The sequence below is a fragment of the Vicugna pacos genome, chromosome X, assembly GCF_048564905.1.
Source record: "Vicugna pacos chromosome X, VicPac4, whole genome shotgun sequence".
Classification (NCBI taxonomy): domain Eukaryota; kingdom Metazoa; phylum Chordata; class Mammalia; order Artiodactyla; family Camelidae; genus Vicugna; species Vicugna pacos.
In genome coordinates, this window is record NC_133023.1 from 18,471,599 (window position 1) to 18,487,437 (window position 15,839).

Here is a 15,839-nt window from a genome sequence, read left to right on the forward strand (position 1 = left end):
CTCTGTTTCGTTTCTTTATATGGAGTAACTACCAGGGAGCACATTGCGCTTCTCTGACTAGGAACCGGTTACCTTATGGCAGGACATTTTAACTTTGGCACCAAACATCTTTTCCTTTGACTCCAACATTTTATTAGTAAAGGTGCTGGTAGTTTTAAAAGTCAGCTCTTAGAATCTAGAGACAGCACATGTGTTAGCTCCACTCGGAGTCCCTCAGAGCAGAGCTGCAGGGTTCAGCAATCCTGTTCTCATTCAGGAAGGAGGTGGGAAGGAGGAACGGGAGGGGGCAGACACTGAGTGTGTAAGAAGGCAACAGGCTGCGTGCCTGTTGTGTTTATTCTGTCTCACAGCAACTCCGGGTTTATTGCACATTCTCATGGGGGTGGCTGAACTCGTGCTAGATCTCCGAGCTAGTAAAGGGACGAACTAAAATTTTGAACCCAGGCCCCATCTGACTCTCTGAAAGCTTGTGTACTTTTCGTCCTACCTGCTTGCTTCACTTAAGGGAGGTTTTGGTGGTTTTTGTATGAAGCACCTTCATTTCCTAGACCTGAGACTGCTCAGTGCTTGGAGTCTTACTTTACTTAAAGCTTGTAAGCAAAATGGCTTGCTGCCTCGGAATCTGTACCTTTTAGAATGCTCTCCAGAGGGTTCTGTTGCCGCCAATTGGAGTTGGGGCCGATGCTCTTGCTTCTTTTCCTATTCATGTCTTTAAGGTGATAGAGTCATTGTTAACACTTCAAACACTTGCTTTGCTGACTCCTTACCCGCTTCAAGGTTCCTCATATGGCATCTTCTCAGGGAAGTCTACCTGGACCACCTTATTTAAGATGCAGTCCCCCCAAGTTCCTTGTTCCCCTCACCTTATTCTAGTTTCTCTTTTCCATATACTTACTACCTCCTAAAACTGTATAATTTCTTTTTTTATTGTGTATTTCAAATGAGATCAGAAATCCTTTCTATTTTGCTCACCACTGTATTCCGAGTACCTACAACAGTGTCGGATACATAGTGAATGTTCAAAAAGGTTTGACTGACAGCTGAATGAACGCATGAATGGAAGAGTGAGAGTTTCATCCTTCTAATTTTGGGGCCAGTCTCAAAGCAGGTTAGAAAGAAATGTTCTCAGTCTCTGCTCTTCAATGGGATTTGCTTTTGGTCCTCCTCTTATAGGGCAGGAGTGGATTTGGTGAAAGAAATGCTACCTGTGGCCGAATGATCTGTGATGTGGAAATTTCAGCAAAGGAATTGATTCGTTGTAAAAGCTACCATTTATCTGAACTTGTTCAACAGATTCTGAAAACAGAAAGGGTTGTAATCCCGGTGGAAAATATACGAAATATGTACAGGTATGATCCTGAATGCTTCAGAATTTGTCTGTCTTGAAATTAGCAACAGCAAGATGCCAGAATCATCCTGAGGCTGGAGCGACAGGTGCCTGTGGTGCTGTGGAGGGGAATTGTCTGTCTTCATGTCTGCGTCACCATCTCCATTACTGTAGTCATTTGAATTATTTTGCCTTTTGAATTATTCTAATTTTATCGGAATATCTCCCTCACTTAACACCATCTTGATGTTTCCTGATAGCAGTTTGGAAATTGATGTCATATTTAGGTTTCCATCCTTAATTCATTAATTCAGAAATTAATGCAAATATTTTAGAAATGTAAAAACTGAGAAATCATTCAGTTACTTGCAGATGTTGCTGATTATTTCTTTAGTTCAGCTTTATTGAGGTCAAATTTGGCAAATAAAAATCGTATTTTGTGTAAGGTATACAACCTGATGTTTGATACATAATCAAGGTAATTAACGTACCCATCACTTCACACAGTCACTACTTTTTTTTCTTTTGTGGTGAGAACACTTAAGATTTATCCCTCTTTGGGAATTTCAAGTATACAATACAGTATTGTTAACTGTAGTCACATTGCTGTACATTGGATTTCTGGAACTTACTCATTTTGCATAACTGAAACTTTGAGCTTGGTATTTCTTAAATAAGGTTTCTCATACCCTCTGGCCACTTCTCATTCTTTGCCTGTTCCTCCTGAGTCCTCAGACTGCTTCTCTTTTGGACTGCACTTCCTCCCTGGGTGATACCGTGAAGTTTCAGGAATTTCAATCCTCTGTGGGTGCTGATGCCTCCCGCCAGTGTAGCTTCATCTCCCCTGAATTCCAGGCTTATGTCTCCACCTGCCTGTTCTACTGGATATCACGAAGTCCTGTCCGCTCTGTCTTCAAAATATGTCTGTATGCGACCACTTCTTTTCCCCTCCATTGGACCCACCTGGTCCAAGCCACCATCCTCTTTCTCCTGGGTCACTGGGTCTTACATTAGCCTCTTTACCTGTCTCCTTGGTTTTGCCCTTGACCCCTTGCTGTCTGTTCTCAACCCAGGAACCAGACTTAGCTGTGCTAAAGTTAAGTTAAATATAGCACTCTGCTTAGTCTCCCAGTGATTTTCTGTTTCATTCAGAGTGAAAACCGAAGTGCTTATTTTGATTTACAAGGTCCTAAACAGTGGGTCTCTCTACCATTAACTCTGTCTGTACCTTCTGCTGTACTCCCCATCATTCTCTCTGTTCCAGCCACTGGTCTCCTTCTTGCTGCTGGAACTGCCAGATTTCTGCTCAGCTCAGGGCCTTCGAATGTGCTGTTCTGTCTGCCTGGAGCACTCTTCCCTCGGATCCTGTCCACACATACCGCCCCTCACTTCTTCCAGGTCTTCATTCTCACTGAACTCTTCCCCGGTTCCCCAACTAAAATATCAGTCTCTGCTCCTGACACTGAATAGTCCCGTTGCTTCTTAATTTTCCTTCTTAACACTTAGAATTATATAACATATCATATGTTAAATTATTTATTTTCTTTCTGTCTCCCATGAGGACAGGAATTTTGGTCTGTTTTGGTCACAACCAGCATCTAGAATAATGCCTGGCACATAGTAGGTATGTAATACATCCTTAATGGATGGAAGGAATGAAAGGATTTAGGTAGTTTTCAGGTTGTAGTTAACACATACCTTCACTTTCTCTTTGTGGAATTTTTTTGTGTTTTAGAGAAGGGCGGTAGGAATCAGTGGTATGAATGAATTCCTAATTTCATACTGACGTTATTTTAAATTGTTTCCAAAGCTGAGGTGCCATTGCTCTGAAGTTACTTACACCAAAAATTTTTTTTGTAATATTTTATGAAGTTCTGATTATAGTCATTGTTTCTTTTAATTACTTGATTCTGTTTCATTCTTACTTTTCTGTACAGTGAATCTTCTCATCTGTTGTACCTGTTGGAACACACCTGGAAAGATGCCAGGTTCATTTTGCAGATCATGTGTGAGCTAAATGTTCTTCCATTAGCATTGCAGATCACTAACATCGCTGGGAACATTATGGTAAATTTAACTTAGAAAGGGGGAAAAAGCATTTCCTGTTGGATCCAGTATTTTCTTGGGGTAGTTGTTATATGATAATGAGTCTAAATGCATGCTTATAAAATGAGTAACTTGTATTCTGAAAGCTGGGCTGCTTTTGTAAAATGAAGAACTGCTTGGGAGAAGGGGAGGAAAGCCAGGTGCAGTCTGTTGAAATTTGGGTGAACATAAGGATCATCTCTAACATCTGGATGTGTGATTTGTGGAGTGGTCCATTTGGGAGTAAAGAAATAGTCCAAGTTGTCAGTATTTTGAGCTCTCTTTGTCTCCTTTTAACTATAATGCTTAAAGAAAATGCTAGAAATAATTTAGTACTTTTTTTTAAAAAACAGCCTTTGTTATGAGAAGTGATTTTGAAGGCGGTGCTATGATTAAATTTACCAACTCAAAGTTGCTTTTGTTTATTGTGATTTTGAGCTCAGGTTTTAAAAAGATATTGTATTTAATAGTCTAGGACGCTGATGGGTGGACGATCCGAGCGTAATGAGTTCTTGTTGCTTCATGCATTTTATGAAAACAACTATATTGTGCCTGACAAGCAGATTTTCAGAAAGCCTCAGCAAAAACTGGTGGGTCCAAAATTGTGTAGTGCTTTGCTTTTTCTTATCCCTGCCTTTTGTTACCTAGATAGCTTTATTTATTTATTGTTTTGCTGTGATAACATCTGCTCCCAAAATCATTAATTCCCTGTATACTGTAGAAACTGTATCACGTTAGTTCCGTTGTGTTTTTGTGGCCATTTTCTTCTCTACCTTCCTCTGGACATATAAAAATTACTTGTGAAATACGAAATTCTTTGAGGAAGACATTTGGCCTCTCTGATGGGTGACCACACAGGGAAACTGTTTTGCCACCTTAGCCCCACCCAAAGTTAGATGACAGATAAACCTTTTATTTCCTTGAATCCATGAGCCTTTATCTCTGTGTTGTGTTGTTGGATTTGTATATTCTAGTAGGATTAAGATCACCACAGTGAGGTTTCTGAAGTGGCCTCCATCACACTGGAAGTAATACTTAGCTTAGCTACTGTTTTATCTGTGCTAATAGTAGTTGATTCAGAATGGGAGTTTATGTTAAAATGTCTCGTGTTCTTACATTTGCTTGTTTTATGCACATTATCAAAATTTGTAAAGGAAGTATTAACTTAGAGGATTTTGACTTCTGAGGTATTGAATTTGGCCGTTAACAAACTACTTGGGAATGAATTTTCAGTATGTGGACATACTTATTTTAAGGTGTGCATATTAATAATGAGAATAATAATAATATCTATAAAATGTTTTTTATTTTTATATCATGCACGTTAGAGTAATGAATTTAAGAGGATTCTTAACAACCTCAAATTTTACATAATATGAATTTGTAGTGTCCATTTAAAAATATGAAGTTTTATGAATTTAGAGACATTTTAAAGTAGAATTTACATATTTATCAGCTCAGAGATGCAGTAATTTGTTTCGGTAACTACCATGCTTGGCATTCATTTCGATTCGTGAACATATTACAATCACTGTCTTTCCTCACAGGTAGGACCACTAACTAAAAGTAAAGAATGTTTGTTAGAACTGTACTTCAGTTGGAAAGGGGAAAATCATAACATTTCTAAATTGGTTCATTAGTTGCTGGCTGGTAAAGTTATCTTTCTAATTGATATTAGGGAGATGAAGATGAAGACATTGATGGAGATACCAGTAAACACAAAAAAGGACGTAAGAAAGCAGCTTATTCTGGAGGCTTGGTATTGGACCCCAAAGTTGGTAAGGCTGGATGGCGAATTGGTTTGCCCCTCGTGTTAAGGCATTTCTTAATGCAGAGCTAGGCTTGAACTAGAAGAATTGAATTGTATTTTGTAGGTTAGTGAATAGGTTTCATAATGACCTTATTTTTCTTACGTTCTTGTGAAAATCTTTCTGTCAGTCACCGAACATGGAATTAATGTGATTTTTTTTCTTTGCTGTGTTCCAAGAAAGTTTATTTATGGATATTGAAATGTAAATTTTGTGTAATTTTCACATATCATGAAAGTCTGTTTTAAATTTTTTTTGACTATTTAAAGATGTAGAAACTATTCTTAGCTCATGAGTGGTACAAAAATGGGGTAGGCTGGATTTGGTCTGTGCAGAGTTTGCCAACCTGTGGTCTAGTATATGGCTATTTGTCCTGGGGTAAGAGCACCTCTTTCTTCTCCCATCCACTCTTGGGCTCTGCCCAGTGTACCAGGGCCAGTTCAGTTGGACAGCAAGGTTAAAGAAAGTCCAGGCAGTAACTACCAAATTGAACTTTAACAGAAGAATAACTTTTCCCTGTGGTCATGAATGGCAAAGAAGATGTTTCATGGTACACAGAGCTAGAAAGGATCTTTTTGTGATTTTTTGGGGGCGGGGAGTTATTTAGGTTTATTTATATTTAGTGGAGGTAATGGGGATTGAACCCAAGACCTCGTGCATGCTAAGCACATGCTCTACCACTAAGCTATACCCTCCCCTGAATGAATATTAAAAAAAAAATTTTCTTTTACCATCTTAACCATTTCTAAGTGTAGTCGAGGAATGTTAAGTATATTCACATTGTTGTACAGGAATTAATGTGAATTTTATCAAGTAACTTGAACTCTGAGTAGAAGACATTTTTGATAAAAGTGATTTTATTATTAGTTGTAATGAGACAGATCAGTTGTCCTTTGGTGTTAGGTAGATCTGGCCTTGAATTCTGGCTGTGTGATCTTGGGCTGCTGTGTGACCTTGGGCTGCCTCTCTGTAACCCTCAGTTTCCTGTTCTTTAAAATGGTGATAAGAAAAATACCTACCACACAGGGATCTGAGGAATAAAGATGATTGTTTACTATAGTACCAGACACAGTAAGCTATCAATATATGCTTGCTGTTGTTACTATTATCTTAATTGTGGACATTTATTTGCATTCAGTTTCTTCTCAAGATGAAGATAACTCTTTGTAAATGTCCTAGAGAAATATAGTAGCTTTCTGTTCACCCTTTGCAGGTAAAAGAGGTGGATCGTTCCACTACTGACATTTATACATACATCTCTTGTCTCATCTGAGCTGTTTGTGTACAGATAAATGGGCTGCCCATTTTATCCTTTGAAGGTGTGATTATAAAACAATATAGAACCACTTGCTGATACAGATCACTAAACATTTGAAGAGTGGAGATGGGGAGGGTAGATGGGAGAGAATGCTTTCCTAAAGGAGAATTTATTTAACAACATTTTTTTGAAATGGATGTGACACCTGTCTGAAGTAGTTAATATGGGAAGGTGTTTGCCTATAATAATGGTGTACGTTGGGGACTACTGGGGTTCAAGATAAGACAGGATCGCTTTTCTTTTCTTTTGTGACCTTTTTACTTTATCCCAAGTTATTTTTATGGAGTTGTCATCCACTGCTTTTTTCTTTTTGTCTACCTCAGAGTTCTGGGTAGTAGATCATTTCATATTATAGTGCTTGTAATGTGCTGTTTTGCCAAATCTACTTTAAAGTCTTTTTGTAACGTGGGGCTGTTTTCTTGCAGGTTTTTATGATAAGTTCATTTTGCTTCTGGACTTCAACAGTTTATATCCTTCCATCATTCAGGAATTCAACATTTGTTTTACAACAGTGCAAAGAATTGCTTCAGAGGCACAGAAAGTTACAGAGGTTTGTATTTAACTAGGGGCTCTTGAAATTGAGATTAAAAGTGGTGCTTGAAGAAGGAAGATAATCAAAGGGCTCAGCATTCTAATTTTTCCTCTTAAAAAATAATGTTATGTCCTTTCTTAGTGGTCAAGAATGGGGGAGGTTTGAGTAGAGGGACAATCAGATTGGTTCTGTGTCTTTTTCGTTTAACAGCTTTATTGAGATGTAATTCATTTACCATACAAGTCACACATCTAAAATGTACAATTTAATGGCTGTTAGTGTATTCACACAGTTTGCCAACTTCACCACAATCAATTTTTAGGACATTTTCATTATTCCCCAAAGATACTCCCTCCCTTTTAGCTATACTCTCCCTTATCCCCTTCATCCCTAGTAGATCTAGGCAATCACTAATCTTTCTGCCTGTATAGATTTGTGTATTTTTGTACATTTCATATAATTGGAATCATGTGACTTTTGTGTCTGGCTTATTTCACTTACACTGTTTTCAAGATTCATCTGTGTTGTAGTATATATTAGGCTTCATTCTTTTTTAAAAATTATTTGTATTTATTTTTTGTGTATATTTATTGAAATACAGTCAGTTTACAGTATGTCAATTTCTGGTGTACAGCATAATTCTTCATTCATACATGAACATACATATATTTGTTTCCATATTCTTTTTCACCATAGGTTACTACAAGATACTGACTATAGTTTCCTGTGCTATACAGTATGAACTTGTTGTCTGTTAATTCTATTTTTTAATGGAGGTACTGGGGATTGAACCCAGGACTTCGTGCATGCTAAGTATGTGCTCTACCACTGAATTATACCCACCCCTACCTCCAGTACTCCATTCTTTTTTGTTGCTGAATAATATTCCATTGTATGGATAGATGTCACATTTTGTTTATTTTGGAATCATCTTGTCAATTTGTGCAGAAATGCCTGCTGGGATTTTGATGGGAATTGCATCGAATTTGTCAATCAATTTGGGGAATATTGCTATCTTAACAGTATTAAGTCTTCTAGTCCATGAAATCTGGGTTTTTCCATTTATTTAGATCTTTAATGTCTTTTAAAGATGTTTTCTAGGGGGAGGGTATAGCTCAAGTGGTAGAGAGCATGTGCTCAGCATATACAAGGTCCTGGTCTTGGCTTCAATCCCTAGTACCTCCTCTAAAAGTACATAAATACGTAAACCTAATTACCCGCCCCCCAAATTAATTGAAAATTAAAAAAAATAAAAAATCAGATGTTTTCTAGTATTTAGTGTACAAATCTTACACTTCTTTTACTAAATTTATTCCTAAGTATTTCATTCTTTTTAGTGTTACTGTACATGGAATTATTTTCTTAATTTCATTTCTGAATTGTTCATTGCTAGTGTACAGAAAAATAACTGTGTTGATCTTGTATCCTGCAACTTTGCTGAACTCATTTTTAGTTCTAATAGTTTTGTGAATTCCTTAGGATTTTCTATATACAGGATCATGTCATCTGTGAATAGTTAGTTTTAATTCTCCCTTTTCTATCTGGATGCCTTATATTTCTTTTTCTTGCTTAACTCCCCTGTCTAGAACCTCCAGTGTTGAATAGAAGTGGCAAGAGCAGGCACCTTTGTCTTTTCCTAACATTAGGGGAAAGCATCTAATCTTTCAGCATTAAATATGATGATAATGGTGGGTTTTCCATAGCTGGCTTTATCAGTATGAGGAAGTTCCCTTCTAGTCCTAGTTTGTTGAGTGTTTTTTTTCTAAATCATGAAAGAGCGTTTGATTTTGCCAGCTACCTTTTCTGCATGTATTGGGATGAGTATATGATTTTTGTCCTTTAAAACTTTCAATATGGTGTGTTACATTGATCCATGTGTGTAGAACCAACCTGTGTTCCAGAGATAAAGCCCACTTGGTTTTGGTGTATAATCCTTTTTATATGTTACTGGATTCAATTTGCAAGTGTTGTGTTAGAAAGTTTTTTTCTGTATTCATAAGGGCTGTTGATGTGCAGTTGTCTTTTCTTTTTATGTCTTTGTCTGGTTTTGGTATTAGAATAATATTGGCCTCATAGAGTAAGTTGGAAAGTATTCCCTCTTCTATTTTTTGGGGAGAGTTTGTGAGAAATTCATTTTAATTCTTCTTTAATTTTCATCAGTGAAATTATTTGGTCTTAGGCTTCTTTTTTTGATTTCTAATTCAGTCTCTTGTCATAGGTCTATTCAGATTTTCTATTTCTCTTTGGTTCTGTTTTGGTAGTTTCTGTCTTTCTAGGAATTTGTCCGTTTCATGTAAGTTGCCTAATATGTTGGCATAAAATTATTCATAGGATTCCCTTTTAATCACTGTTATTTCTTTAAGGTCAGTAGTGATGTCCCCTCTTTTACTTCTGATTGTAGTAATTTGAGTCATCTTTTTTTCTTTGTCAGTATATCTAAAAGTTTGTCAGTTTTTTTTAACATTTTTTATTGATTTATAATCATTTTACAATGTTGTGTCAGATTCCAGTGTTCAGCACAATTTTTCAGTCATTCATGGACATATACACACTCATTGTCACATTTTTTTCTCTGTGAGTTATCATAACATTTTGTGTATATTTCCCTGTGCTGTCAGTTTTGTTGATATTTTCAAAGAAGGAACTTTGGTTGCCTTGCTTTTTTTCTCTCTCTTGATTTTTTTCTCTTATTTACTTCTGTGCTAATCTTTATCACTTCCTTGTTTTTGGTCTCTTTGATTTAATTTGTCCTTTTTTTCTAGTTTCTTAAGGTGGAAGATTAGGTTACTGATTTGAGATCTCTTTTAATATGGATATTTACAACTAGAAATTTCCCTAGTAACAGTGCTTTGGCTTCATCCCATGAAGTTTGATATGTCAGACTTGCCTTTTTATAGTCCGTCCCCTCCCCCATCAGTCAGTCATTGATCTGACTTCTATCACTATAGCTGAATTTTGCCTGTTCTAGAGCTTCATATAAATGGAGTGATGTAGTATATATTCTTTGTATCTGGCTTTTTTGTTCAGTGTAATGTTTTTGAGATTTGTTCATGTAGTTGCATTATCAGTAGTTCTTTCCTTTTTACTGTTGAGAAGTATTCCATACTTTATTCTCCTGAGATGAGCATTGGGCTTGTTTTTTGTTTTTCACTATTATTATTAAAGCTGCTGTGAACATTCTGGTGCAGATCTTTTTGCGGATGTGTGCCTTCATTTTTTGGGGGGTAAATACCTAGGGAGTGAATTTGCAGAGTCTTATGGGCAGTGACTTGATAAGAAGCTGTCATATTGGTTTCCTAAGCAGTTGTACCATTTTATGCTCTCACTAGCCATGTATCTGAATTGTTCCCCATCTCCTTCAGCACTTGCTATTTTCAGGCTTTTAAATTTTGGCTATGAAAGCATTTCTTAACCTACTCACTAAACAGCCTTTTAAAAGAATCTTTTTGAATTATCTCACATGGATTTTAATCTAACCAGTGACCATTCAGTCAGCAGTTGTATGTAGGGCTTAATAACTTAATGCGTGGTTCTTCATATGTAAAGCTTAGACAATTGACTGTCAGTGGGGATTTGATTAGATTTGGTTCTCCAGCAGTAAAAACTGCAAATTAACATATTATCTCTGTATATTGTTTTTCTCTGCTTCTTTGTACATGTGGCAGAGTATGTCTCTTTGTCCTCTAGCTCCTGAATTTATGTCTTTTAGTTCTAACCACATGCTTGGGGGCTGTTTTTCCATCCCAATTTCATTTTCCCAGAAGAGTGAATCTTAAGAGGCTTGCCTAGACTCTTGGTGAGCACAGGTGTCCATCAACTGTGACCACAGGCGTAGGTTCACACAATACAAATATGGCTGCTAGGGATAGGCCTTTCTGTGGGACTAGAGGATAAATTTACAGGGAAGATAATGGGTTGATATCCCCAAAAAGTAGTAACTACATTTGATTAATAATATTCTTTGGGCTCTATCTTGCTACTGTGTCAGTGTTATGATAATTAACATTATCTGACTCCCTCTACCCCTCTGCCCCCCCCGCCACCATTTTGTTTATTTGAGCTTTCCATATTGGATTCTGGATATATAATAGAATCATTTCAGAGTTAGAAGGGACCTTAGAGGTCATCTAAGCAAATACTACACATGAGACAGTTTGTAGGTTCTGTGTCATTTTCCTGTGCAGCACCTCATTTGGTCTTCAGAACAGCTAGTGCCACACAGCTAATGCTGGTAGGGCCAGGCATGGATTGTAAATTGACTGATCCTTTCAGTTTACTTTTTATCTGACCTCTGTAGTTGCTGTGTAAATAAATTGGAACGTGTACCAAGATCTCTTTAATAGGTTTGATATCATCATCTGCTGTATTGGAAAACAATAGGTCCCTGTTACTATTGTGAGATTTTTCATTTGAAATTATTGATCTTTGTAAAATCAGATACTTTGTAAAGACTCGGTTATCAAATGGCATTGACTCGACATACTTTAAGCCAAGAGGCTTATTTTTAATTCTGAACCTCTGACAGGGCAAATGTGCCTGGCTTTTCTTTGCAGTCTGTTAATAGAATTAATAGAGGCTTAAGAAAAATGGTCTAATGCTTTGCCTGCTTTTTCCTGCTGTAAATTGTAATATAAGAAGACTGCTGGTTGCTTTCTTAAAATGTTGTTATTCTACTGATTGCAAAGCAATTTATAGATAAAAGATATTACATAAATACTAAGGGATCTATATATGTATTAGTTTTTAGAAATGTCATGGCCTATTTAAACGTGGGCTCCAAATTCCTAAAAGAAATTTGCTGATTTAGTATTTAGACTTTTATTTTTCAGTCTAAAACATTTACAGTAATTGCTGTGAGTCTCCATAGTTTCAAAGAAATTTTTATAGCATTTTGTTTGGTAGTACACATGACTTAAACCAGTAGTTTAGTTCCTGTTTTTTTAATTTCTTTTTAAATCTTAGTAGTCTCTCTTAGTGTTTTTATTATAAAAACAATTTCCCCAGACATGCTGCTCCCCAGTCTTGTTGAAGGAAGGAAAGGAGCATGTGTAAAAATTTATTTCTTTAAATGATACCTACATTTGTCAGTACCTACAGGGATGGGAGGTAGATGGACTGATAGAATTGAGTGAAAAGAGGGCAGTGTAGACTTGTTCTGCCACCCTCTCATGCATTGGTGACCTTTACTTAGACAAGAAAGTAGCTTTTCAAGATGTGATCATGGGGTTAAGCTCCTGCAAGATAACGATATTTGAAATTCATTTCTCAAAAGCTTGATTTCTCTAAAATTCCTGTCGTGTGTTCATCAGGATGGAGAACAAGAACAGATCCCTGAGCTGCCAGACCCAGGCTTAGAAATGGGCATTTTGCCCAGAGAGATCTGGAAACTGGTGGAGCGGAGAAGACAAGTCAAACAACTAATGAAACAGCAAGATTTAAATCCAGACCTTGTTCTTCAGGTAGACCTTTCCACTGAGCAACATCTGAGCGACAGTCTTGCCTTTTAAAATTTGATTATCTGGGGGTGATTTAAACATGATGTTGTGGGCAAATGCATGTGTTTAGTTTAAGTTTGTGAGTAGGAAACCATTAAAAAACACTAGAATGCCTCAAAATACAAGACCCCTCTATTTGCAAAGCTGTATCTTACCAAGATCCTTCTGATTTCCGGGAGCTGTGGAGCCCATGTTTACTTGCTTCTAGGAGGTCAGGGAATTATGGGTCAGGGAGGATGGGTTGACTGTTAAGAGTTCTTTTTCCGGGGCTGTTGAGGGTTTCCACTTCTTATTGGTGAGCTAGAAAACATCTAAGCGTCTGCAAATTCTCTTGTTTGTCTTTTGTCCTTGTGTGGCCTGCAGTATGACATTCGACAAAAGGCTTTGAAGCTCACAGCAAACAGTATGTACGGCTGCCTGGGATTTTCCTACAGCAGATTTTACGCCAAACCACTGGCTGCTTTGGTGACATACAAAGGAAGGGAGGTAAATGGTGTAACATTCCCATCTGTAAAAATGAGAGTATTTTTAACTGTACATGTTATGGTATGGGAGAGCCAAAAAATGTTACTAAGTTATACAGCTTCAAATACCCCTTTCTTAGGACAAATTTGAGACAGGTAGACTTTTAAGTAAGGATTCATTCATTTGTCCATTTTGTGTGTGTGTGTATTTACTGAGCATCTACTATGTGGCAGGCATTGTTCTAGGCAATAGGGATAGAGTATCAAGCAAGACATGAAAAGCCCCTGTGTCCTGAGGCTCATATTCCACCTAGGGTAGGGGGTGGGGAGAGGATTGTTTGGGAAAAGAGACTGTAAATAAGGGAATAAGCCAACACGAAAAGTAAGAGAATGTGACAGAAGTAAATTCTGTGAAGATAGTTGAGACAGGGTGGTGGGCTAGCGATTGGTAAGATGGCTGGCTAGTTTCGATTGCTCGGGAAAGGCTGCTTTAGGAGGTAACATGAATGAGACCTAAGTGACATGAGGGAGCTAGTATTTTTGCTGATGGTGGAGTGTGAGGGAAAGGAAGAAATCAAGGAGGATGCCTCCATTTTTGTCTTAGAGCTGGTTAGCTAGTGGAACCATGTATTCAGATGGAGAAATCTGGGGGAGAGGGATTAAGAGTTTTATCTTGGATATGTTCCCTTTGAGACTTATAATAGATTTGTAGGCATGTTAAATAGGCAGTTGGCTGTACAAGTCCCCAATTTCAGGAATATATCAGGACTGGAGTTATGGATTGAGAGTTATTGGTTTTAGAAAGATGGGCCGGATACCAAACAGATTTGAGGTCCTTTCCCTTTGTAAACACTACAAGCTTCATCTACTTTAGTACCACGTGCATGGGTTTTCCTTAATTTGTAAAAAAATAGTTACATTAAATATTAAATTCCACTTAACTCCAATGAACTATTGATTTCTGCCAGTGGATTTAGGACAACTTGGTCTTAAGGCAGGAGTGGTTATGGTCAGAATGCTCATGTTAGGGGCCTGTATCAGAATACTCTAGAGTAGAGATCAGCAAACTACAGCCCATGGGCCCAATCCAGCCTGCCATCTATTTTTTTTTTTAATTGAAGAAGTTTTATTGGCACACAGCCATGCTCATTCGTTTAAGTATTGTCTGTAGCTGCTTTTGCGCTACAAAAGCAGAGTTGAGAAGTCAGGATAGAGACGTGCATGAATACAAAGCCTAAAATATTTACTATCTGGCCCTTTTCAGAAAAAATGTTTGCTAACCTCTGCTTTGGAGTCTAAACAAGGACTGTCTAATAGAACTTTGAGATGATGAAAACGTTCTCCATCTGCATTATCCAATGCAGTGGCCACTGGTCACAAGTGGCCAGTGAGCACTTGATCACTGGCTAGTGTTGACCAACTGAGGAAGTGGGTTTTGAGTTTTATTTAATTATAATTAAAATAAGTTTAACTTCAAATATCCACGTGTAGCTACCGTATAGGACAGTGCAGATCTAACTGGCATGAAACAAACAGGATGTTCAGAGCTGTTCTGTTGGTAGCCCGATCTCACAGACTCGGCTCACGGCCCAGTGGGGAAAGGCAAAACATGTATGGAGGGAGACCAGTGTTAATGTGGGAAGGTTTCAGATATGTCATTTCTTTAAAACCCCATAAGAATCAGTTGATAGAGGTTAATAGTGTTCCCATTTTGCAGGTGAGGAGGCTAATAGACTCAAAGAGGTGAAGTATAACAAGTGACTTTTTTGAATGGGAACCCAGGCCTTCCTGCTTGTAAGGCCTTTGCTACATGACGGTTGTCAGCTCCATCTCAGGCTCTCTCCTGACTGCCTCTGCTTTCTGTTCTACCTCTTATTCCTGAAAGTGTTTCTCGATACTCATGTGAAGACATAGGCTCTTTTTACTTGAGAAGATAGAGGTGTTTTAGGGGCTCCCTGAAATGAGGGAAGAATGTTTTCAGTTTCTTAGGCTAAGTTTACCTTAAAAATATTTAAATTTTATTTCTGTGAATGTATCCAGTGGCTTCTGATAGAATACCGTCTTATTTTTGTATTAGGAAATGCACTCACTATGCCCCAACTGGGTGATAATACATGGGTTGACTATTGAGATTGGATCAAGGTTACTCTTAAGTTTCTCACGAGAGGCAATAGTTGACAATTTACTCCCTTGGAGAGTGCCTCTTGCTGTTGGGAAATCCCTGTTGTTACATTTTCTGCATTGGCTCAGAAATCCACAAGCTTAAAAGGGCACTGTTGATAATGATAAGCCCCAAATTTGTCCAATGATCTCCCCTACTCTTCTAATCCATTGTACTTGAAGGGCAATATTTTTGTTTAGCTGGATTTTTAATAGGAAGTTTAAACTCATTTTTTTAGTTATATAAAATATAACAATAACAGATCTTAAACTATTTTTAAAAACCCTACTCTCCACTAAAAAAGAATTTCAGACAAGTCTAGGAATAATCATATGTGATTTAATTTCTTGGCTTCTACTTTCCCCTTGTCTCTTACGCCTTTGCTGCTTCCTACAAATAAAAAAAAAAACATGTATAACAACTGTGGGAAATGGGCCTTTAAAGTAATGTGAGGTTAATGAGAAATAATAATTACTCAGTTGCTTCCTGGAAATCTTATTCTAGAAGAGGATTCAAAGCCATGTACAGAAATTATTTCCTATAATAAAAATGATTGTTAACATATTGGTGATAATTATTAGCACTGGCAGATGGAAAGTATTTTATATGATAATCTGACTTTCGGTTTACTAGCATTTTCCATATATAC

The 15,839-nt window shown here is 37.4% G+C and overlaps 1 protein-coding gene and 1 non-coding gene across 4 annotated transcripts in view; both read left to right on the plus strand.

The window, feature by feature from the left end:
- Positions 1-15,839, plus strand: part of POLA1 (DNA polymerase alpha 1, catalytic subunit) — a 268,997-nt gene that overhangs the window by 39,018 nt on the left and 214,140 nt on the right. For all 3 annotated transcript variants that reach the window (XM_031673314.2, XM_015250479.3, XM_031673315.2), the window contains exons 20-26: positions 1,174-1,349; positions 3,265-3,394; positions 3,883-4,002; positions 5,091-5,190; positions 6,964-7,088; positions 12,380-12,529; positions 12,929-13,051. In XM_031673314.2, coding sequence (XP_031529174.1) covers positions 1,174-1,349; positions 3,265-3,394; positions 3,883-4,002; positions 5,091-5,190; positions 6,964-7,088; positions 12,380-12,529; positions 12,929-13,051 — 924 coding nt within the window. The remainder of the gene's footprint in view (positions 1-1,173; positions 1,350-3,264; positions 3,395-3,882; positions 4,003-5,090; positions 5,191-6,963; positions 7,089-12,379; positions 12,530-12,928; positions 13,052-15,839) is intronic.
- On the plus strand, positions 6,338-6,467 carry LOC116278286 (small Cajal body-specific RNA 24). Its single transcript, XR_004187672.1, has one exon.